At 45.9% G+C, this 14267-nt stretch overlaps 1 protein-coding gene and 1 long non-coding RNA gene across 4 annotated transcripts in view; both read right to left on the bottom strand.

The window, feature by feature from the left end:
- The window catches only part of LOC139564478 (uncharacterized), a 29075-nt gene extending 25827 nt beyond the window's left edge, over positions 1-3248 (bottom strand). Inside the window, exon 1 of the long non-coding RNA XR_011672750.1 lies at positions 1-3248. This is a non-coding gene — a long non-coding RNA (uncharacterized lncRNA).
- The window catches only part of LOC139564477 (glutamate receptor ionotropic, kainate 5-like), a 257557-nt gene that overhangs the window by 138039 nt on the left and 105251 nt on the right, over positions 1-14267 (bottom strand). For all 3 annotated transcript variants that reach the window (XM_071384030.1, XM_071384031.1, XM_071384032.1), the window contains exons 4-7: positions 12276-12436; positions 11853-12017; positions 3905-4002; positions 3255-3420 (exon numbers count right to left, since the gene is read on the bottom strand). In XM_071384030.1, the coding sequence (XP_071240131.1) occupies positions 3255-3420; positions 3905-4002; positions 11853-12017; positions 12276-12387 (541 nt within the window). In that variant the 5' untranslated portion in view covers positions 12388-12436. The remainder of the gene's footprint in view (positions 1-3254; positions 3421-3904; positions 4003-11852; positions 12018-12275; positions 12437-14267) is intronic.

Raw genomic sequence — 14267 nt, 5'->3', positions numbered from 1 at the left:
CTCTCCTTCTGTCTCTCTCTAACTGCTCTCTCTCTTTATCACACTTTCTCACTAACCTAACCTCTCCTTCTGTCTCTCTCTAACTGCTCTCTCTCTTATCACACTTTCTCACTAACCTAACCTCTCCTCCTGTCTCTCTCTAACTGCTCTCTCTCTTTATCACACTTTCTCACTAACCTAACATCTCCTTCTGGCTCTCTCTAACTGCTCTCTCTCTCTCTTTATCACACTTTCTCACTAACCTAACCTCTCCTCCAACTGCTCTCTCTCTCTTTATCACACTTTCTCACTAACCGAACCTCTCCTTCTGTCTCTCTCTAACTGCTCTCTCTCTTTATCACACTTTCTCACTAACCTAAACTCTCCTTCTGTCTCTCTCTAACTGCTCTCTCTCTCTTTATCACACTTTCTCACTAACCTAACCTCTCCTTCTGTCTCTCTCTAACTGCTCTCTCTCTTTATCACACTTTCTCACTAACCTAACCTCTCCTTCTGTCTCTCTCTAACGGCTCTCTCTCTTTATCACACTTTCTCACTAACCTAACCTCTCCTTCTGTCTCTCTCTAACTGCTCTCTCTCTTTATCACACTTTCTCACTAACCTAACCTCTCCTTCTGTCTCTCTCTAACTGCTCTCTCACTTTATCACACTTTATCACTAACCTAACCTCTCCTCCTGTCTCTCTCTAGCTTCCTCTCTCTCTTTATCACACTTTCTCACTAACCTAACCTCTCCTCCTGTCTCTCTCTAACTGTTCTCTCTCTTTATCACACTTTCTCACTAACCTAACCTCTCCTTCTGTCTCTCTCTAACTGTTCTCTCTCTTTATCACACTTTCTCACTAACCTAACCTCTCCTTCTGTCTCTCTCTAACATCACACTTTCTCACTAACCTAACCTCTCCTTCTGTCTCTCACTATCTGCTCTCTCTCTCTTTATCACACTTTCTCACTAACCTAACCTCTCCTTCTGTCTCTCTCTAACTGTTCTCTCTCTTTATCACACTTTCTCACTAACCTAACCTCTCCTTCTGTCTCTCTCTAACTGTTCTCTCTCTTTATCACACTTTCTCACTAACCTAACCTCTCCTTCTGTCTCTCTCTAACTGCTCTCTCTCTCTTTATCACACTTTCTCACTAACCTAACCTCTCCTCCTGTCTCTCTCTAACTGCTCTCTCTCTTTATCACACTTTCTCACTAAACATAACCTCTCCTTCTGTCTCTCTCTAACTGCTCTCTCTCTTTCGCTAACCTCTCCATCTTTTTTTCACTTGCTCTTTTGTATCTCTCTCTCTTTCTTTTCCTATCCTGGTCACTCTCCCCTTTGCTCTCCTTTCTCATAATCTCTCCCCCGTCCCTCTATTCCTCTCTTCAGCTCTTGCTTCCTCTTTCTCGATCCCTTTTTACCACCTCCCTCTCTCTTCTCCTTCCTCTGACCTCATCCATCTCATAAAAACTGCATAATGGCACTAGATTAATAGCTGGACGTGACCCATACATAACTAGAGAAGGAAACCTCCCCAAAAACATTTCAGTGAAAAAAAAATGGAAAATGCCTGGAAATCAACATAAAACATCTTTGTCCATGCAGCAACCGAATGGACACTATAAGAAGAAGAAACAAAACCATCTTGGTCTCCTTACTTTACTCATCACTACATCTGATATGTGATGGACGGCGGCCCTATCTCTCACACACACATAACGTCCACTTATCCTGAAAGCCACTCGACGGAGGTAGAGGGAAAAACATGAATACCCCTGTTTGTTGTAACCATGGTGTGTTAATCGTCTACCTCTCTGCACCACACTGACTGTATGTACGTGTGTGTGGAGGCAGTCAGGCAGTCAGCCTGTTGAGTGTCAGTTAGCACCTTTTCTGCAGTCATGGCAACCAGCAGCTCGGCACGGCGATAGCTCCCATAGCCAAGTGGGTCAGAGAGTGTGTGGGTAACGGTAACCTTGACAAGATCACTTCCCAGACAAATATAGAGCCTCATCTGCACCGGCAATCACTATATCACCATGACTATCGTACCTGTTGCTTTTAAAACCTCTTCCAAATAGTGAAGCTTTTTGTAAACACATCAAATAGACACAAGTCTCACATCAACATGAGACACATCTCACATCAGCAAATGGAAGGAAGTAGGCCTGTGTATCACATCAAAATCACTGATCATATCGCTGTGCAGTTTCAAAGGGTCTCATGTTCAAAGTGGCAAGTCTATGAAGAGGAGAGGAGCTCTTCATTTTCTGAGACTGAAACAGGATTACAGCTCTTTGGAATAATTACTGTGCATCAATCATTAAATCAATAGTCTGATAGCTCTAACAATTGTAAGTTGCTCTCAGTCTTTATACTGTATCAGGAGCCTGACAGGTGGTTGACTGTCTGGCCAAGTGCTGGAGGATGAGTAAGAGGTAGATACTGTTGGAGTGTGATTTGTATGGACCACAAGTTGTGTTGTTTGCATGTACAGTTTAGTGAACTTTAAGAGCAGCCTGTTAGAATGAGTGTCTAACAGCAGGGGACGGTCATAATCGCCCAGACAGTGTGAACGTGCCAAGATGCCGTGAGCTCGCACAGAGAGTGTGAGTTGCACGAACACACACGCACACGCACACGCACACACACACACACACACACACACACACACACACACACACACACACACACACACACACACACACACACACACACACACACACACACACACACACACACACACACACACACACACACACACAGAGGGCCTCCTGAGTGGTGCAGTGGTCTAAGGCACTGCATCGCAGTGCTAGAGACGTCACCACAGATCCGGGTTCGATCCCGGGCTGTGTCGCGACCGGAAGACCCATGAGGCAGCGTACAAGTGGTCCGGGTTAGGGGAGGGTTTGGCCGGCTGGGATGTCCTTGTCCCATCGCGCTCTAGCAACTCCTTGTGGCGTCCGGGTGCCTGCAGGCTGACTTCGGTCGACAGCTGTATGGTGTTTCCTCCGACACATTGGTGCGGCTGGCTTCCAGGTTAAGCGAGCAGTGTGTCAAGAAGCAGTGCGGCTTGGTGGGGTCGTGTTTCGGAAGGACACATGGCTCTCGACCTTCGCCTCTCCCGAGTCCATATGGGAGTTGCAGCGATGGGACAAGACTAACTACCAAATGGGGAGAAATAGCAGTAAAACGTTTTTTTTTTAATGTCATAATAATTTAAATAAACACACAAATACATCTACATGCGTGTGCACACAGTACTCACACTCGGCCTTGGAGCAGACCAGGCTGGCTGAGGGGTAGCTGAAGGATCGCAGGATGGCTGCCACGGCCAGGCTCATGTCCTCGTTGCTAGGGTACAGACTGACCGAGGCAAAACGCAGGTAGGGCAACCTGGGCGTCTCCTCTGGACCTATCTTTACATGTGGGATCTGGAGAGGAGAGAGGAAGAGGAGAGGAGAGGAGAGGAGAGGAGAGGAGAGGAGAGGAGAGGAAAGGAGAGGAGAGGAGAGGAGAGTATAAAGGAAGTAGCGAGAGAAAGGAAGGAAGAGCAGAGAAGGCAATGATATCAAAGGACCAGTATAGAAAACAGAAAGATGGTGGGAGGAAACAGAAATGAGGAGAGGCGGGGAAGAGGAGAACAGAGTGAGAAGGGATAAAAGGCCAAAGGGAGTAAAGAGAAAACAGATGGAAGAAGTGGTTGATGGTTAATTACATGAGGAGAGATTCAGCTCTCCTGGGAGACTCAATTCTCCTGACACTGTAACGATGAACAAGAAGGGTGAGAGAGAGAGAGAGAGAGAGAGAGAGAGAGAGAGAGAGAGAGAGAGAGAGAGAGAGAGAGAGAGAGAGAGAGAGAGAGAGAGAGAGATGTATCAAAGAAGTGGTTGATGGCACACATAGTGTGCCACTCACCTCCTTCTCTCCGCATATATGACTGACAGTAGAGCCAGAAGCAGGGCTGTTGGCAGGGCCTATCACAGACACCACTCCTTTAGGTAGAATCTGGCACACTGAGAGGAGAGAGAGACAGAGGAACAGGATTCAACCAGCTGTAAGTCTCTTAAAATAAATAACTTTTGTCTGGGTGCTCTGTTAGTCTGGTGGGAATGTATTACTATCTTTGTTGTCTGTTGCTATAAATGTTGAAGTGCAGTCTATTGTTTCTAATGCTTCTGGACCTCAGAACTCTTACTCACTCCTTGTTTTCTTGTTTAGAAAAGTGTTTAACCCTCTGGCTTGGTTCCATTATGCCACCTTCCCTTCACGGGCAGAGGGAAGGGAGTGGGTTTGTAGAGTGGAACCTAACCATTGCCTACACCTTAAAATGATCTATTTTCCTTAGTGACTGCTGATGGGGAAAGGATGGAAACATAGCAGCAAGGTGGAAACTCCATCTTGCCTACTGTTAGGGTGTGTTCAGTCTGTCAGTCAGTCTGTAAGTCAGTCTGTTCTGTCTCATAGTTAACATATTGCTCAATGATCAGCTCCTGTTACTGATCAATGCCACTGACATACTGATTAAGGCCAACATGTCTTCCTGCCACACTGCACTGTGTCACAGTAACCATGGCTGTTGAACCTAGACAGTAACAGGGAAACGAGAGTCAATGATTGACAGGGGGCAATAATCGCACACATCATGGGGCTACAGTAAGTACAGTGGCTTGCGAAAGTATTCACTCCCCTTGGCATTTTTCCTATTTTGTTGCCTTACAACCTGAAATTAAAATTGATTGTTTGGGGGATTGTATAATTTGATTTACACAACATGCCTACCACTTTGAAGATGCTAAATATTTTTCATTGTTAAACAAGCTAGAAGTAAGACAAAAAAACAGAAAACTTGAGCGTGCATAACTATTCACCCCCCCAAAGTCAATACTTTGTAGCAATTACAGCTGCAAGTCTCTTGGGATATGTCTCTATAAGCTTGGCACATCTAGCCACTGGGATTTTTGCCCATTATTCAAGGCAAAACTGCTCCAGCTCCTTCAAGTCGGATGGGTTCCGCTGGTGTACAGCAATCTTTAAGTCATACCACAGATTCTCAATTGGATTGAGGTCTGGGCTTTGACTAGGCCATTCCAAGACATTTAAATGTTTCCCCTTAAACCACTCAAGTGTTGCTTTAGCATTATGCTTAGGGTCATTGTCCTGCTGGAAGGTGAACCTCCGTCCAGGTCTCAAATCTCTGGAAGACTGAAACAGGTTTCCCTCAAGAATTTCCCTGTATTTAGCGCTATCCATAATTTCTTAAATTCTGACCAGTTTCCCAGTCCCTGCCGATGAAAAACATCCCCACAGCATGATGCTGCCACCACCATGCATCACTGTGGGGATGTTGTTCTCGGGGTGATGGGAGATGGGAGATGTTGGGTTTGCGCCAGACATAGCGTTTTCCTTGATGGCCAAAAAGCTACATTTTAGTCTCATCTGACCAGGGCACCTTCTTCCATATGTTTGGGGAGTCTCCCACATGCCTTTTGGTGAACACCAAACGTGTTTGCTTATTTTTTTCTTTAAGCAATGGCATTTTTTCTGGACACTCTTCCGTAAAGCCCAGCTCTGTGGAGTGTATGGCTTAAAGTGGCCTATGGACAGATACTCCAATCTCCGCTGTGGAGCATTGCAGCTCCTTCAGGGTTATCTTTGGTCTCTTTGTTGCCTCTCTGATTAATTCCCTCCTTGCCTGGTCCGTGAGTTTTGGTGGGCGGCCCTCTCTTGGCAGGTTTGTTGTGGTGCCATATTCTTAAAAATGTTTAATAATGGATTTAATGGTGCTCTGTGGGATGTTCAAAGTTTCTGATATTTTTTTAGAATCCAATCCTGATCTGTACTTCTCCACAACTTTGTCCCTGACTTGTTTGGAGAGCTCCTTGGTCTTCATGGTGCCGCTTGCTTGGTGGTGTCCCTTGCTTAGTGGTGTTGTAGATTCTGGGGCCTTTCAGAACAGGTGTATTTATACTGAGATCATGCGAAAGATCATGTGACACTTAGATTGCACACAGGTGGACTTTATTTAACTAATTATGTGACTTCTGTAGGTAATTGGTTGCACCAGATCTTATTTAGAGGCTTCATAGCAAAGGGGGTGAATACATATGCACGCACCACTTATCCATTTTTTAATCTTTTATAATTTTTGAAACAAGTAAATTTTTTCATTTAATTTCACCAAATTGGACTATTTTGTGTATGTCCATTACATGAAATCCAAATGAAAATCTATTTAAATTACAGGTTGTAATGCAACAAAATAGGAAAAAACGCCAAGCGGGATGAATACTTTTGCAAGGCACTGTATATGGTGCATCTTCACGTCAGTTCTGCTGAAGGAAATGAGATGAGGAGAGGAAGCTGCTTCAGACTACTGAGATTCACCCTGGGCTCAATTTCATTCCCCTACATCTCTCCGTCCTCCATAACCTCTGTGTGTGTGTGTGTGTGTGTGTGTGTGTGTGTGTGTGTGTGTGTGTGTGTGTGTGTGTGTGTGTGTGTGTGTGTGTGTGTGTGTGTGTGTGTGTGTGTGTGTGTGTGTGTGTGTGTGTGTGTGTGTGTGTGTGTGTGTGTGTGTGTGTGTGTGTGTGTGCCTCATACAGCTACAGCTGTAAGATACGCCTGTCAGAGTGTCCTGCCCACTGGTCAAGGACACACACACACACACACACACACACACACACACACACACACACACACACACACACACACACACACACACACACACATGAATAAAGCCACACACAAGCACAGACACACAAAGACACACACACACACACGCACACACATACACACATGAATAAAGCCACACACAAGCACACACACACACACATACTGTACTGTACATTCACACACGTCCACACACAGTCACTTCTCCCTCCAGCTCGCTGTGGCCAGCGGCAGGGTGGTGACTTCTTGCAACGGGAACAGCAAGTGTCTGTATCCTGATAGAAGTCATTGGTCTGTGAGCTAATACACATAAACTACTGAATGAAATCCTCAATCTATTTTGTACATAAAGTCTGTAGTACTGGTCTGTACTGGTCTGTACTGGTCAGTACTGATCTGTACTGGTATTACTGTTCAGTACTGGTCTGTACTGGTCTGTACGGATCTGTACTGGTATTACTGGTCAGTAATGGTCTGTACTGGTATTACTGGTCTGTACGGGTCTGTACTGGTATTATTGGTCAGTAATGGTCTGTACTGGTATTACTGGTCTGTACTGGTATTACTGGTCTGTACGGGTCTGTACTGGTATTACTGGTCAGTAATGCTCTGTACTGGTATTACTGGTATGTACTGGTATTACAAGTCAGTACTGGTCTGTACTGGTATTACAAGTCAGTACTGATCTGTACTGGTCTGTACTGATATTACTGGTCAGTACTGATCTGTACTGGTCTGTACTGATATTACTGGTCAGTACTGGTCTGTACTGATATTACTGGTCTGTACTGGTCTGTACTGATATTATGGGTCAGTACTGGTCTGTACTGGTCTGTACTGATATTATGGGTCAGTAATGGTCAGTACTGGTCTGTACTTAGAAGTATTGGTCTGTACTGGTATTACTGGTCTGTACTGGTAAAACTGGTCAGTACTGGTCTGTACTGGTATAACGGGTCTGTTCTGGTCTGTACTGATATTACTGGTCAGTACTGGTCTGTACTGGTATTACTGAGCAGTACTTGTCTGTACTGGTCTGTACTGGTCTGTACTGGTATTATTACTGGTCAGTACTGGGCTCTACTGGTATTACTGGTCAGTAATGGTCTGTATTGGTTTCTACTGGTTTTACTGGTATTACTGTTCAGTATTGGTCTCTAATGGTATTACTGGTCAGTACTGGTTTGTACTGGTCTGTACTGATATTACTGGTCAGTATTGGTCTCTTCTGGTATTACTGGTCAGTGCATGTCTGTACTGGTCTGTCCTGGTATTATTACTGGTCAGTACTGGTCTGTACTGGTATTACTGGTCTGTGCTGGTCTTTACTGGTATTACTGGTCTGTACTGGTCTCTCCTGGTATTACTAGTCTTGCTAGTCAGTACTGGTCTTACTGGTCTGTACAGGTCTTAATTTAATTTTTATTTATTTCACCTTTATTTAACCAGGTATGCCAGTTGAGAACAAGTTCTCATTTACAACTGTGACCGGGCCAAGATAAAGCAAAGCAGTGTGACACAAACAACAACACAGAGTTACACATGGGATAAACAAACGTACAGTCAATAACACAATAGAAAAAAATATATACAGTGTGTGCAAATGTAGTAAGATTAGGGAGGTAAGGCAATAAATAGGCCATAGTGGTGAAATAATTACAATTTATCATTAACACTGGACTGATAGATATGCAGATGATGATGTGCAAGTAGAGATTGGGGTGCTGGGGTGCAAAAGAGCAAAAATAAAGAACAATATTGGGATGAGATAGTTTGGTGGGCTATTTAGAGATGGACTGTGTACAGGTGCAGTGATCGGTAAGCTGCTCTGACAGCTGATGCTTAATGTTAGTGAGGGAGATATAAGTCTCCAACTTCAGTGATTTTTGCAATTCGTTCCAGTCATTGGCAGCAAAGAACTGGAAGGAAAGGTGGCCAAAGCAGGTGTTGGCTTTGGGGATGACCAGTGAAATATACCTGCTGGAGAGCGTGCTACGGGTGGGTGTTGCTATGGTGACCAGTGAGCTGAGATAAGGTGGGGCTTTCCCTAGCAAAGACTTATAGATGACCTGGAGCCAGTGGGCTTGGCCACGAATACGAAACGAGGGCCAGCCAACGAGAGCATACAAGTCGCAGTGGTGGGTGGTATAAGGGACTTTGGTGACAAAACGGATGGCACTGTGATAGACTACATCCAATTTGCTGAGTAGAGTGTTGGAGGCTATTGTGTAAATGACATCGCCGAAGTCAAGGATCGGTAGGATAGTCAGTTTTACGAGGGTATGTTTAGCAGCATGAGTGAAGGAGACTTTGTTGCAAAATAGGAAGCCGATTCTAGATTTCATTTTGGATTGGAGATGCTTAATGTGAGTCTGGAAGGATAGTTTACAGTCTAACCAGACACCTAGGTATTTGTAGTTGTCCACATATTCTAAGTCAGAACCATCCAGAGTAGTGATTCTAGTCGGGCGGGTGCGGGCAGCGATTGGTTGAAGAGCATGCATTTAGTTTTACTAGCGTTTAAGAGCAGTTGGAGGCCACGGAAGGAGAGTTGTATGGCATTGAAGCTCCTTTGGAGGTTAGTTAACACAGTGTCCAAAGAAGGGCCAGAGGTATACAGAATGGTGTCGTCTGCATAGAGGTGGATCAGAGAATCACCAGCAGCAAGAGCAACATCATTGATGTATAGAGAGAAAAGAGTCTGCCCGAGAATTGAACCCTGTGGCACCCCCATAGAGACTGCCAGAGGTCTGGACAACAGGCCCTCCGATTTGACACACTGAACTCTATCTGAGAAGTAGTTGGTGAACCAGGCGAGGCAGTCATTTGAGAAACCAAGGCTATTGAGTCTGCCAATTAAGAATGCGGTGATTGACAGAGTTAAAGCCTTGGCCTGGTCGATGAAGACGGCTGCACAGTACTGTAATATCGTAGATGTAATTATCGTAGATGTATCGGTGGTGACAGTGTTTCCTAGCCTCAGTGCAGTTGACAGCTGGGAGGAGGTGCTCTTATTCTCCATGGATTTTATAGTGTCCCAAAACTTTTGGGAATTTGTGCTACAGGATGCAAATTTCTGTTTGAAAAAGCTAGCCTTTGCTTTCCTAACTGACTGTGTATATTGGTTCCTAACTTCCCTGAAAAGTTGCATATCGCGGGGGCTATTCGATGCTAATGCAGTACGCCACAGGATGTTTTTGTACTGGTCAAGGGCAGTCAAATCTGGAGTGAACCAAGGGCTATATCTGTTCTTAGTTCTACATTTTTTAAATGGGGCATGCTTATTTAAGATGGTGAGGAAAGCACTTTTAAAGAACAACCAGGCATCCTTTAGTCAGGTCACCTAACACTACGAACTCTGAAATAAATGAGGGGCAATCAATTCACAAATGGTGTCCAGGGCACAGCTGGGGGCTGAGGGGGGTCTATAACAAGCGGCATGACTTATATCTGGAAAGGTGGATTTTTAAAAGTAGAAGCTCAAACTGTTTGGGTACAGACCTGGATAGTATGACAGAACTCTGCAGACTATTTCTGCAGTAGATTGCAACTCTGCCCCCTTTGGCATTTCTATCTTGACGGGAAATGTTGTAGTTGGAGATGGACATTTCAGAATTTTTGGTGGCCAGGATTCAGACATGGCTAGGACATCAGGGTTGGCGGAGTGTGCTAAAGCAGTGAATAATACAAACTTAGGGAGGAGGCTTCTGATGTTAACATGCATGAAACCAAGGCTTTTCTGGTTACAGAAGTCAACAAATGAGAGCGCCTGGGGAATAGGTGTAGTACTGGGGGCTACAGGGCCTGGGTTAACCTCTACATCACCAGAGGAACAGAGGAGGAGTAGGATAAGGGTCCGGCTAAAGGCTTTAAGAACTGGTCGTCTAGTGCGCTTGGAACAGAGAATCAAAAGAGCAGATTTCTGGGGGTGGTAGAATAGATTCAGGGCATAATGTACAGACAAGGGTATAGTATGATGTGAGTACAGTGGAGGTAAACCTAGGCGTTGAGTGACGATGAGAGAGGTTGCATCTCTGGCGGCACCAGTTAAGCCAGGTGAGGCTCCGCATGTGTGGGGGTGGGACAAAAGAGCTATCTAAGGCATGTTGCGCGGGACTGGGGGCTCTACAGTGAAATAAAACAATAAGAACTAGCTGAGACACCAGTAGACAAGGCATATTGGCATTAGAGAGAGCCATAAAGCAATTGCAGGTGTTGATCGGGAGAGCTAAGACAACAACGTGTAAATGGCGATGAATGGGCAGAGCGGGTCAGTTAGGTACATACAGGACCTGAGTTCGAGGCTGGGGCCGACAGATAAACAGAATGAGGTACCATGTTATTGAAACAGTCCAGCGGGCATCCGCTGTGTAGCAGAGGGATCATAGGGTCCATTTTGCAGCAATAGGTGAGTCCGGGAGCCGTTCGGTAGTTGCTACTACGCTAGGCAAGCGGGAGAAATAGCGTTCAGAAAGCCAGCGGGCCGGGGCTGTTGAAACCACATCGGACAATTACGTCGGCAGACCAGTAATTGTCTGACACGACAAGAAAGGGTCCAGGCCAATTGGCAAAGAGGCATTGTAGCCCAACAATTAGCTGGTATATGGGCCTAGCTTGAGGCTAGCTCAAGGCTAACTAGTGCTTGCTTCGGGACAGAGGCGTCAGCTAACAGTAGCCACTCGGTTGCAGCTAGCTAGCTGCGATGATCCAGTATAATGGTCCAGAGCTTGCGGCAGGAATCCGGTGATGTGGTAGAGAGAAGCAATCTGATATGTTCTGGGTTGACATCGTGCTGTGCAGACTGGCAGGTATTGTCCGAGCTAAAGCTGGCTGGTGTCCGAGCTAAAGGTGAAGACCGCTAGCCGTGGCTAACAATAATTAATAGCTAGTAGATAGTTAGCTGGCTAGCTCCTGGAGGTTCCAGTTAGGTTCCAGTTATGGAGGTTCCAGTTATAAGGAATAAAAATAGCAGATCCGTACCACATTGGGTGAGGCGGGTTGCAGGAAAGGTTGCAGGAAAGTTTGCAGGAAAATATATTTAGTTCGTAGATAGAAATTGAGTTTAAAATAAAAAAAATAAAAAAACGATATACACGGGATAAGACAAAGACAAACACACGTCCGACTGCTACGCCATCTTGGATTTGCAGCCTAGTCAGTACTGGTCTTAGTGGTCTGTAGTGGTGTTACTCACTGGTGTCAGTGGTCTCATACTGGGAGTCCCTCTGCAGTTCGAATATGTCCACCTCCACACGGGCTCTGGCCCCTCCCTCCATCACACTGTTGATGTTCTCCCTGGCCAGGGCCAGAGCCAGCCGCTCCCCACGCCCACACACTGACTGGTCATCCAGGATCGCAGCTACATGGGGAGGGAGGGAGACGGAGATATGGAACGGGAGAAAACATTGATGTTACTCACCATTAGACAGTAAGACAAAAAGAGAAGAGACAAGCAGAGTATTTACGAGGGGTGTGAAGGCCAGGTGAGTGAGTGGGTGTGTCCTGGTGGAGGGGGGTGAGACACCGGGCGAGGAGGGGGAGACAGATACCTGAGGGTGATCAAGGGATGGAAGGAGGGAGGGATGGATGGATGGATGATTGATAGATGGACACTCACCCATCCGGACGGAGGAGAGCAGGGCGGCCTGGCTTCCGGAGCGTGGTGCCATGGTAACTAGCAGGAAGGAGGAGAAGTGTATCGACAGCAGCAGCGCTGGCAGAGCCGGCATCTTCTACTGCTCCTCATGGAGAACGGTCTGCTGGCTGCCTGCTCGCCACCTAAAGGACGGGAGGATACGTTACAACACCAAAATATACACAAACACACAGACACACATACATGCACACACAATCGTTCTCACTCTGTGCACACATCTGTAGCACCAATGGTTAATTCTCTACTTAAAGAGCTTGTTACGATCACAAGACCCACACATGAAACACACACAGCTCTGCTCTGCCTGCTGCAAAACCACCCTCACTCACTCTGAGTGACAACCACCATTCTAAGTGACAGTTTAATGTGTGTGTGAGAACAGACAAGAAGATGAAGCGTATGTGTGTGGTGTATAGCGTCTTGATTCTGCTCACCATCAGCTGTCATGACCCTCAGTTTGACCTCTGAGATGGAGATGTGTGTGATGTATGTCTGGTATCTGTGTGAGTTGGAGATGAGTCACCTTTGACCCTGTAGGCACAACACAGCAGCTTGACTGTTTCTATCTGACCCCAGGGAGGTGAGAATGTTATGCCTCTCCATCTCTCGTCCCTCCCTCCTTGCCTTCATTTCCCTTCACGCTTGTCTTTTTTACTCTCCCTCCCTTTCTCCCTCTCCCCCTTAGCTCTCCATTTCTCCCTCTCCCCCTTAGCTCTCCCTTTCTCCCTCTCCCCCTTAGCTCTCCCTTTCTCCCTCTCCCCCTTAGCTCTCCCTTTCTCCCTCTCCCCCTTAGCTCTCCCTTTCTCCCTCTCCCCCTTAGCTCTCCATTTCTCCCTCTCCCCCTTAGCTCTCCCTTTCTCCCTCTCCCCCTTAGCTCTCCCGTTCTCCCTCTCCCCCTTAGCTCTCCCTTTCTCCCTCTCCCCCTTAGCTCTCCCTTTCTCCCTCTCCCCCTTAGCTCTCCCTTTCTCCCTCTCCCCTGTAGCACTTCCTTTCTCCCTCTCCCCCTTAGCTCTCCCTTTCTTTTATTGTTCTCTCACATCAAGTAGCTGTCTGACTTCATCCTACCCTCCTGCCCCACACGCACCGTTCACTCCTCCAGGTCCATTTCCCTTCAGCAGCCCTACACCAGACTAAACACTACGGGTGACAGGGCTTTCAGTTGTGTGGCCCCTCAGCTGTGCAACACACTTCCAGTCATTGTCAGGGCTGCAGAGTCTCTGGTCTCGTTTAAGGCGTTTTTCTTTATTTTGACTATTTCTACATTGTAGAATAATAGTGAAGACATCAAAACTATGAAATAACACATATGGAATCATGTAGTTACCAAAAAAGTGCTAAACAAATACAAATATATTTTAGATTTTAGATTCTTCAAAGTAGCCATCCATTGCCTTGATGACAGCTTTGCACATTCTGGGAATTCTCTCAACCAGCTTCATGAGGTAGTCACCTGAAATGCATTTCAATTAACAGGTGTTCCTTGTTAAAAGTACATTTGTGGAATTTCTTTCCTTCTTAATGCGTTTGAGCTAATCAGTTGTGTTGTGACAAGGTAAGGGTGGTATACAGAAGATAACCCTATTTGGTAAAATGCCAAGTCCATATTATGGCAAGAGCAACTCAAATAAGCAAAGAGAAAGGACAGTCCATCATTACTTTAAGACATGAAGGTCAGTCAATGCGGAAAATAAGTGCAGTCGCAAAAACCATCAAGCGCTATGATGAAACTGGTTCTCATGAGGACCACCACAGGAAAGGAAGACCCAGAGTTACCTCTGCTGCAGAGCATTAGAGTTACCAGCCTCAGATTGTAGCCCAAATAAATGCTTCAGAGAGTTCAAGTAACATACACATCTCAACATCAACTGTTCAGAGGAGACTGCGTGAATCAGGCCTTCATGGTCGAATTGCTGCAAAGAAACCACTAGTAAAGGAAACCAAGAAGAAGAAGAG

Source organism: Salvelinus alpinus, chromosome 35 (genome assembly GCF_045679555.1).
Source record: "Salvelinus alpinus chromosome 35, SLU_Salpinus.1, whole genome shotgun sequence".
NCBI classification, from domain to species: domain Eukaryota; kingdom Metazoa; phylum Chordata; class Actinopteri; order Salmoniformes; family Salmonidae; genus Salvelinus; species Salvelinus alpinus.
Note: the sequence above shows the minus strand (reverse complement) of the source record. Positions and strands in the feature narration are given on the sequence as shown.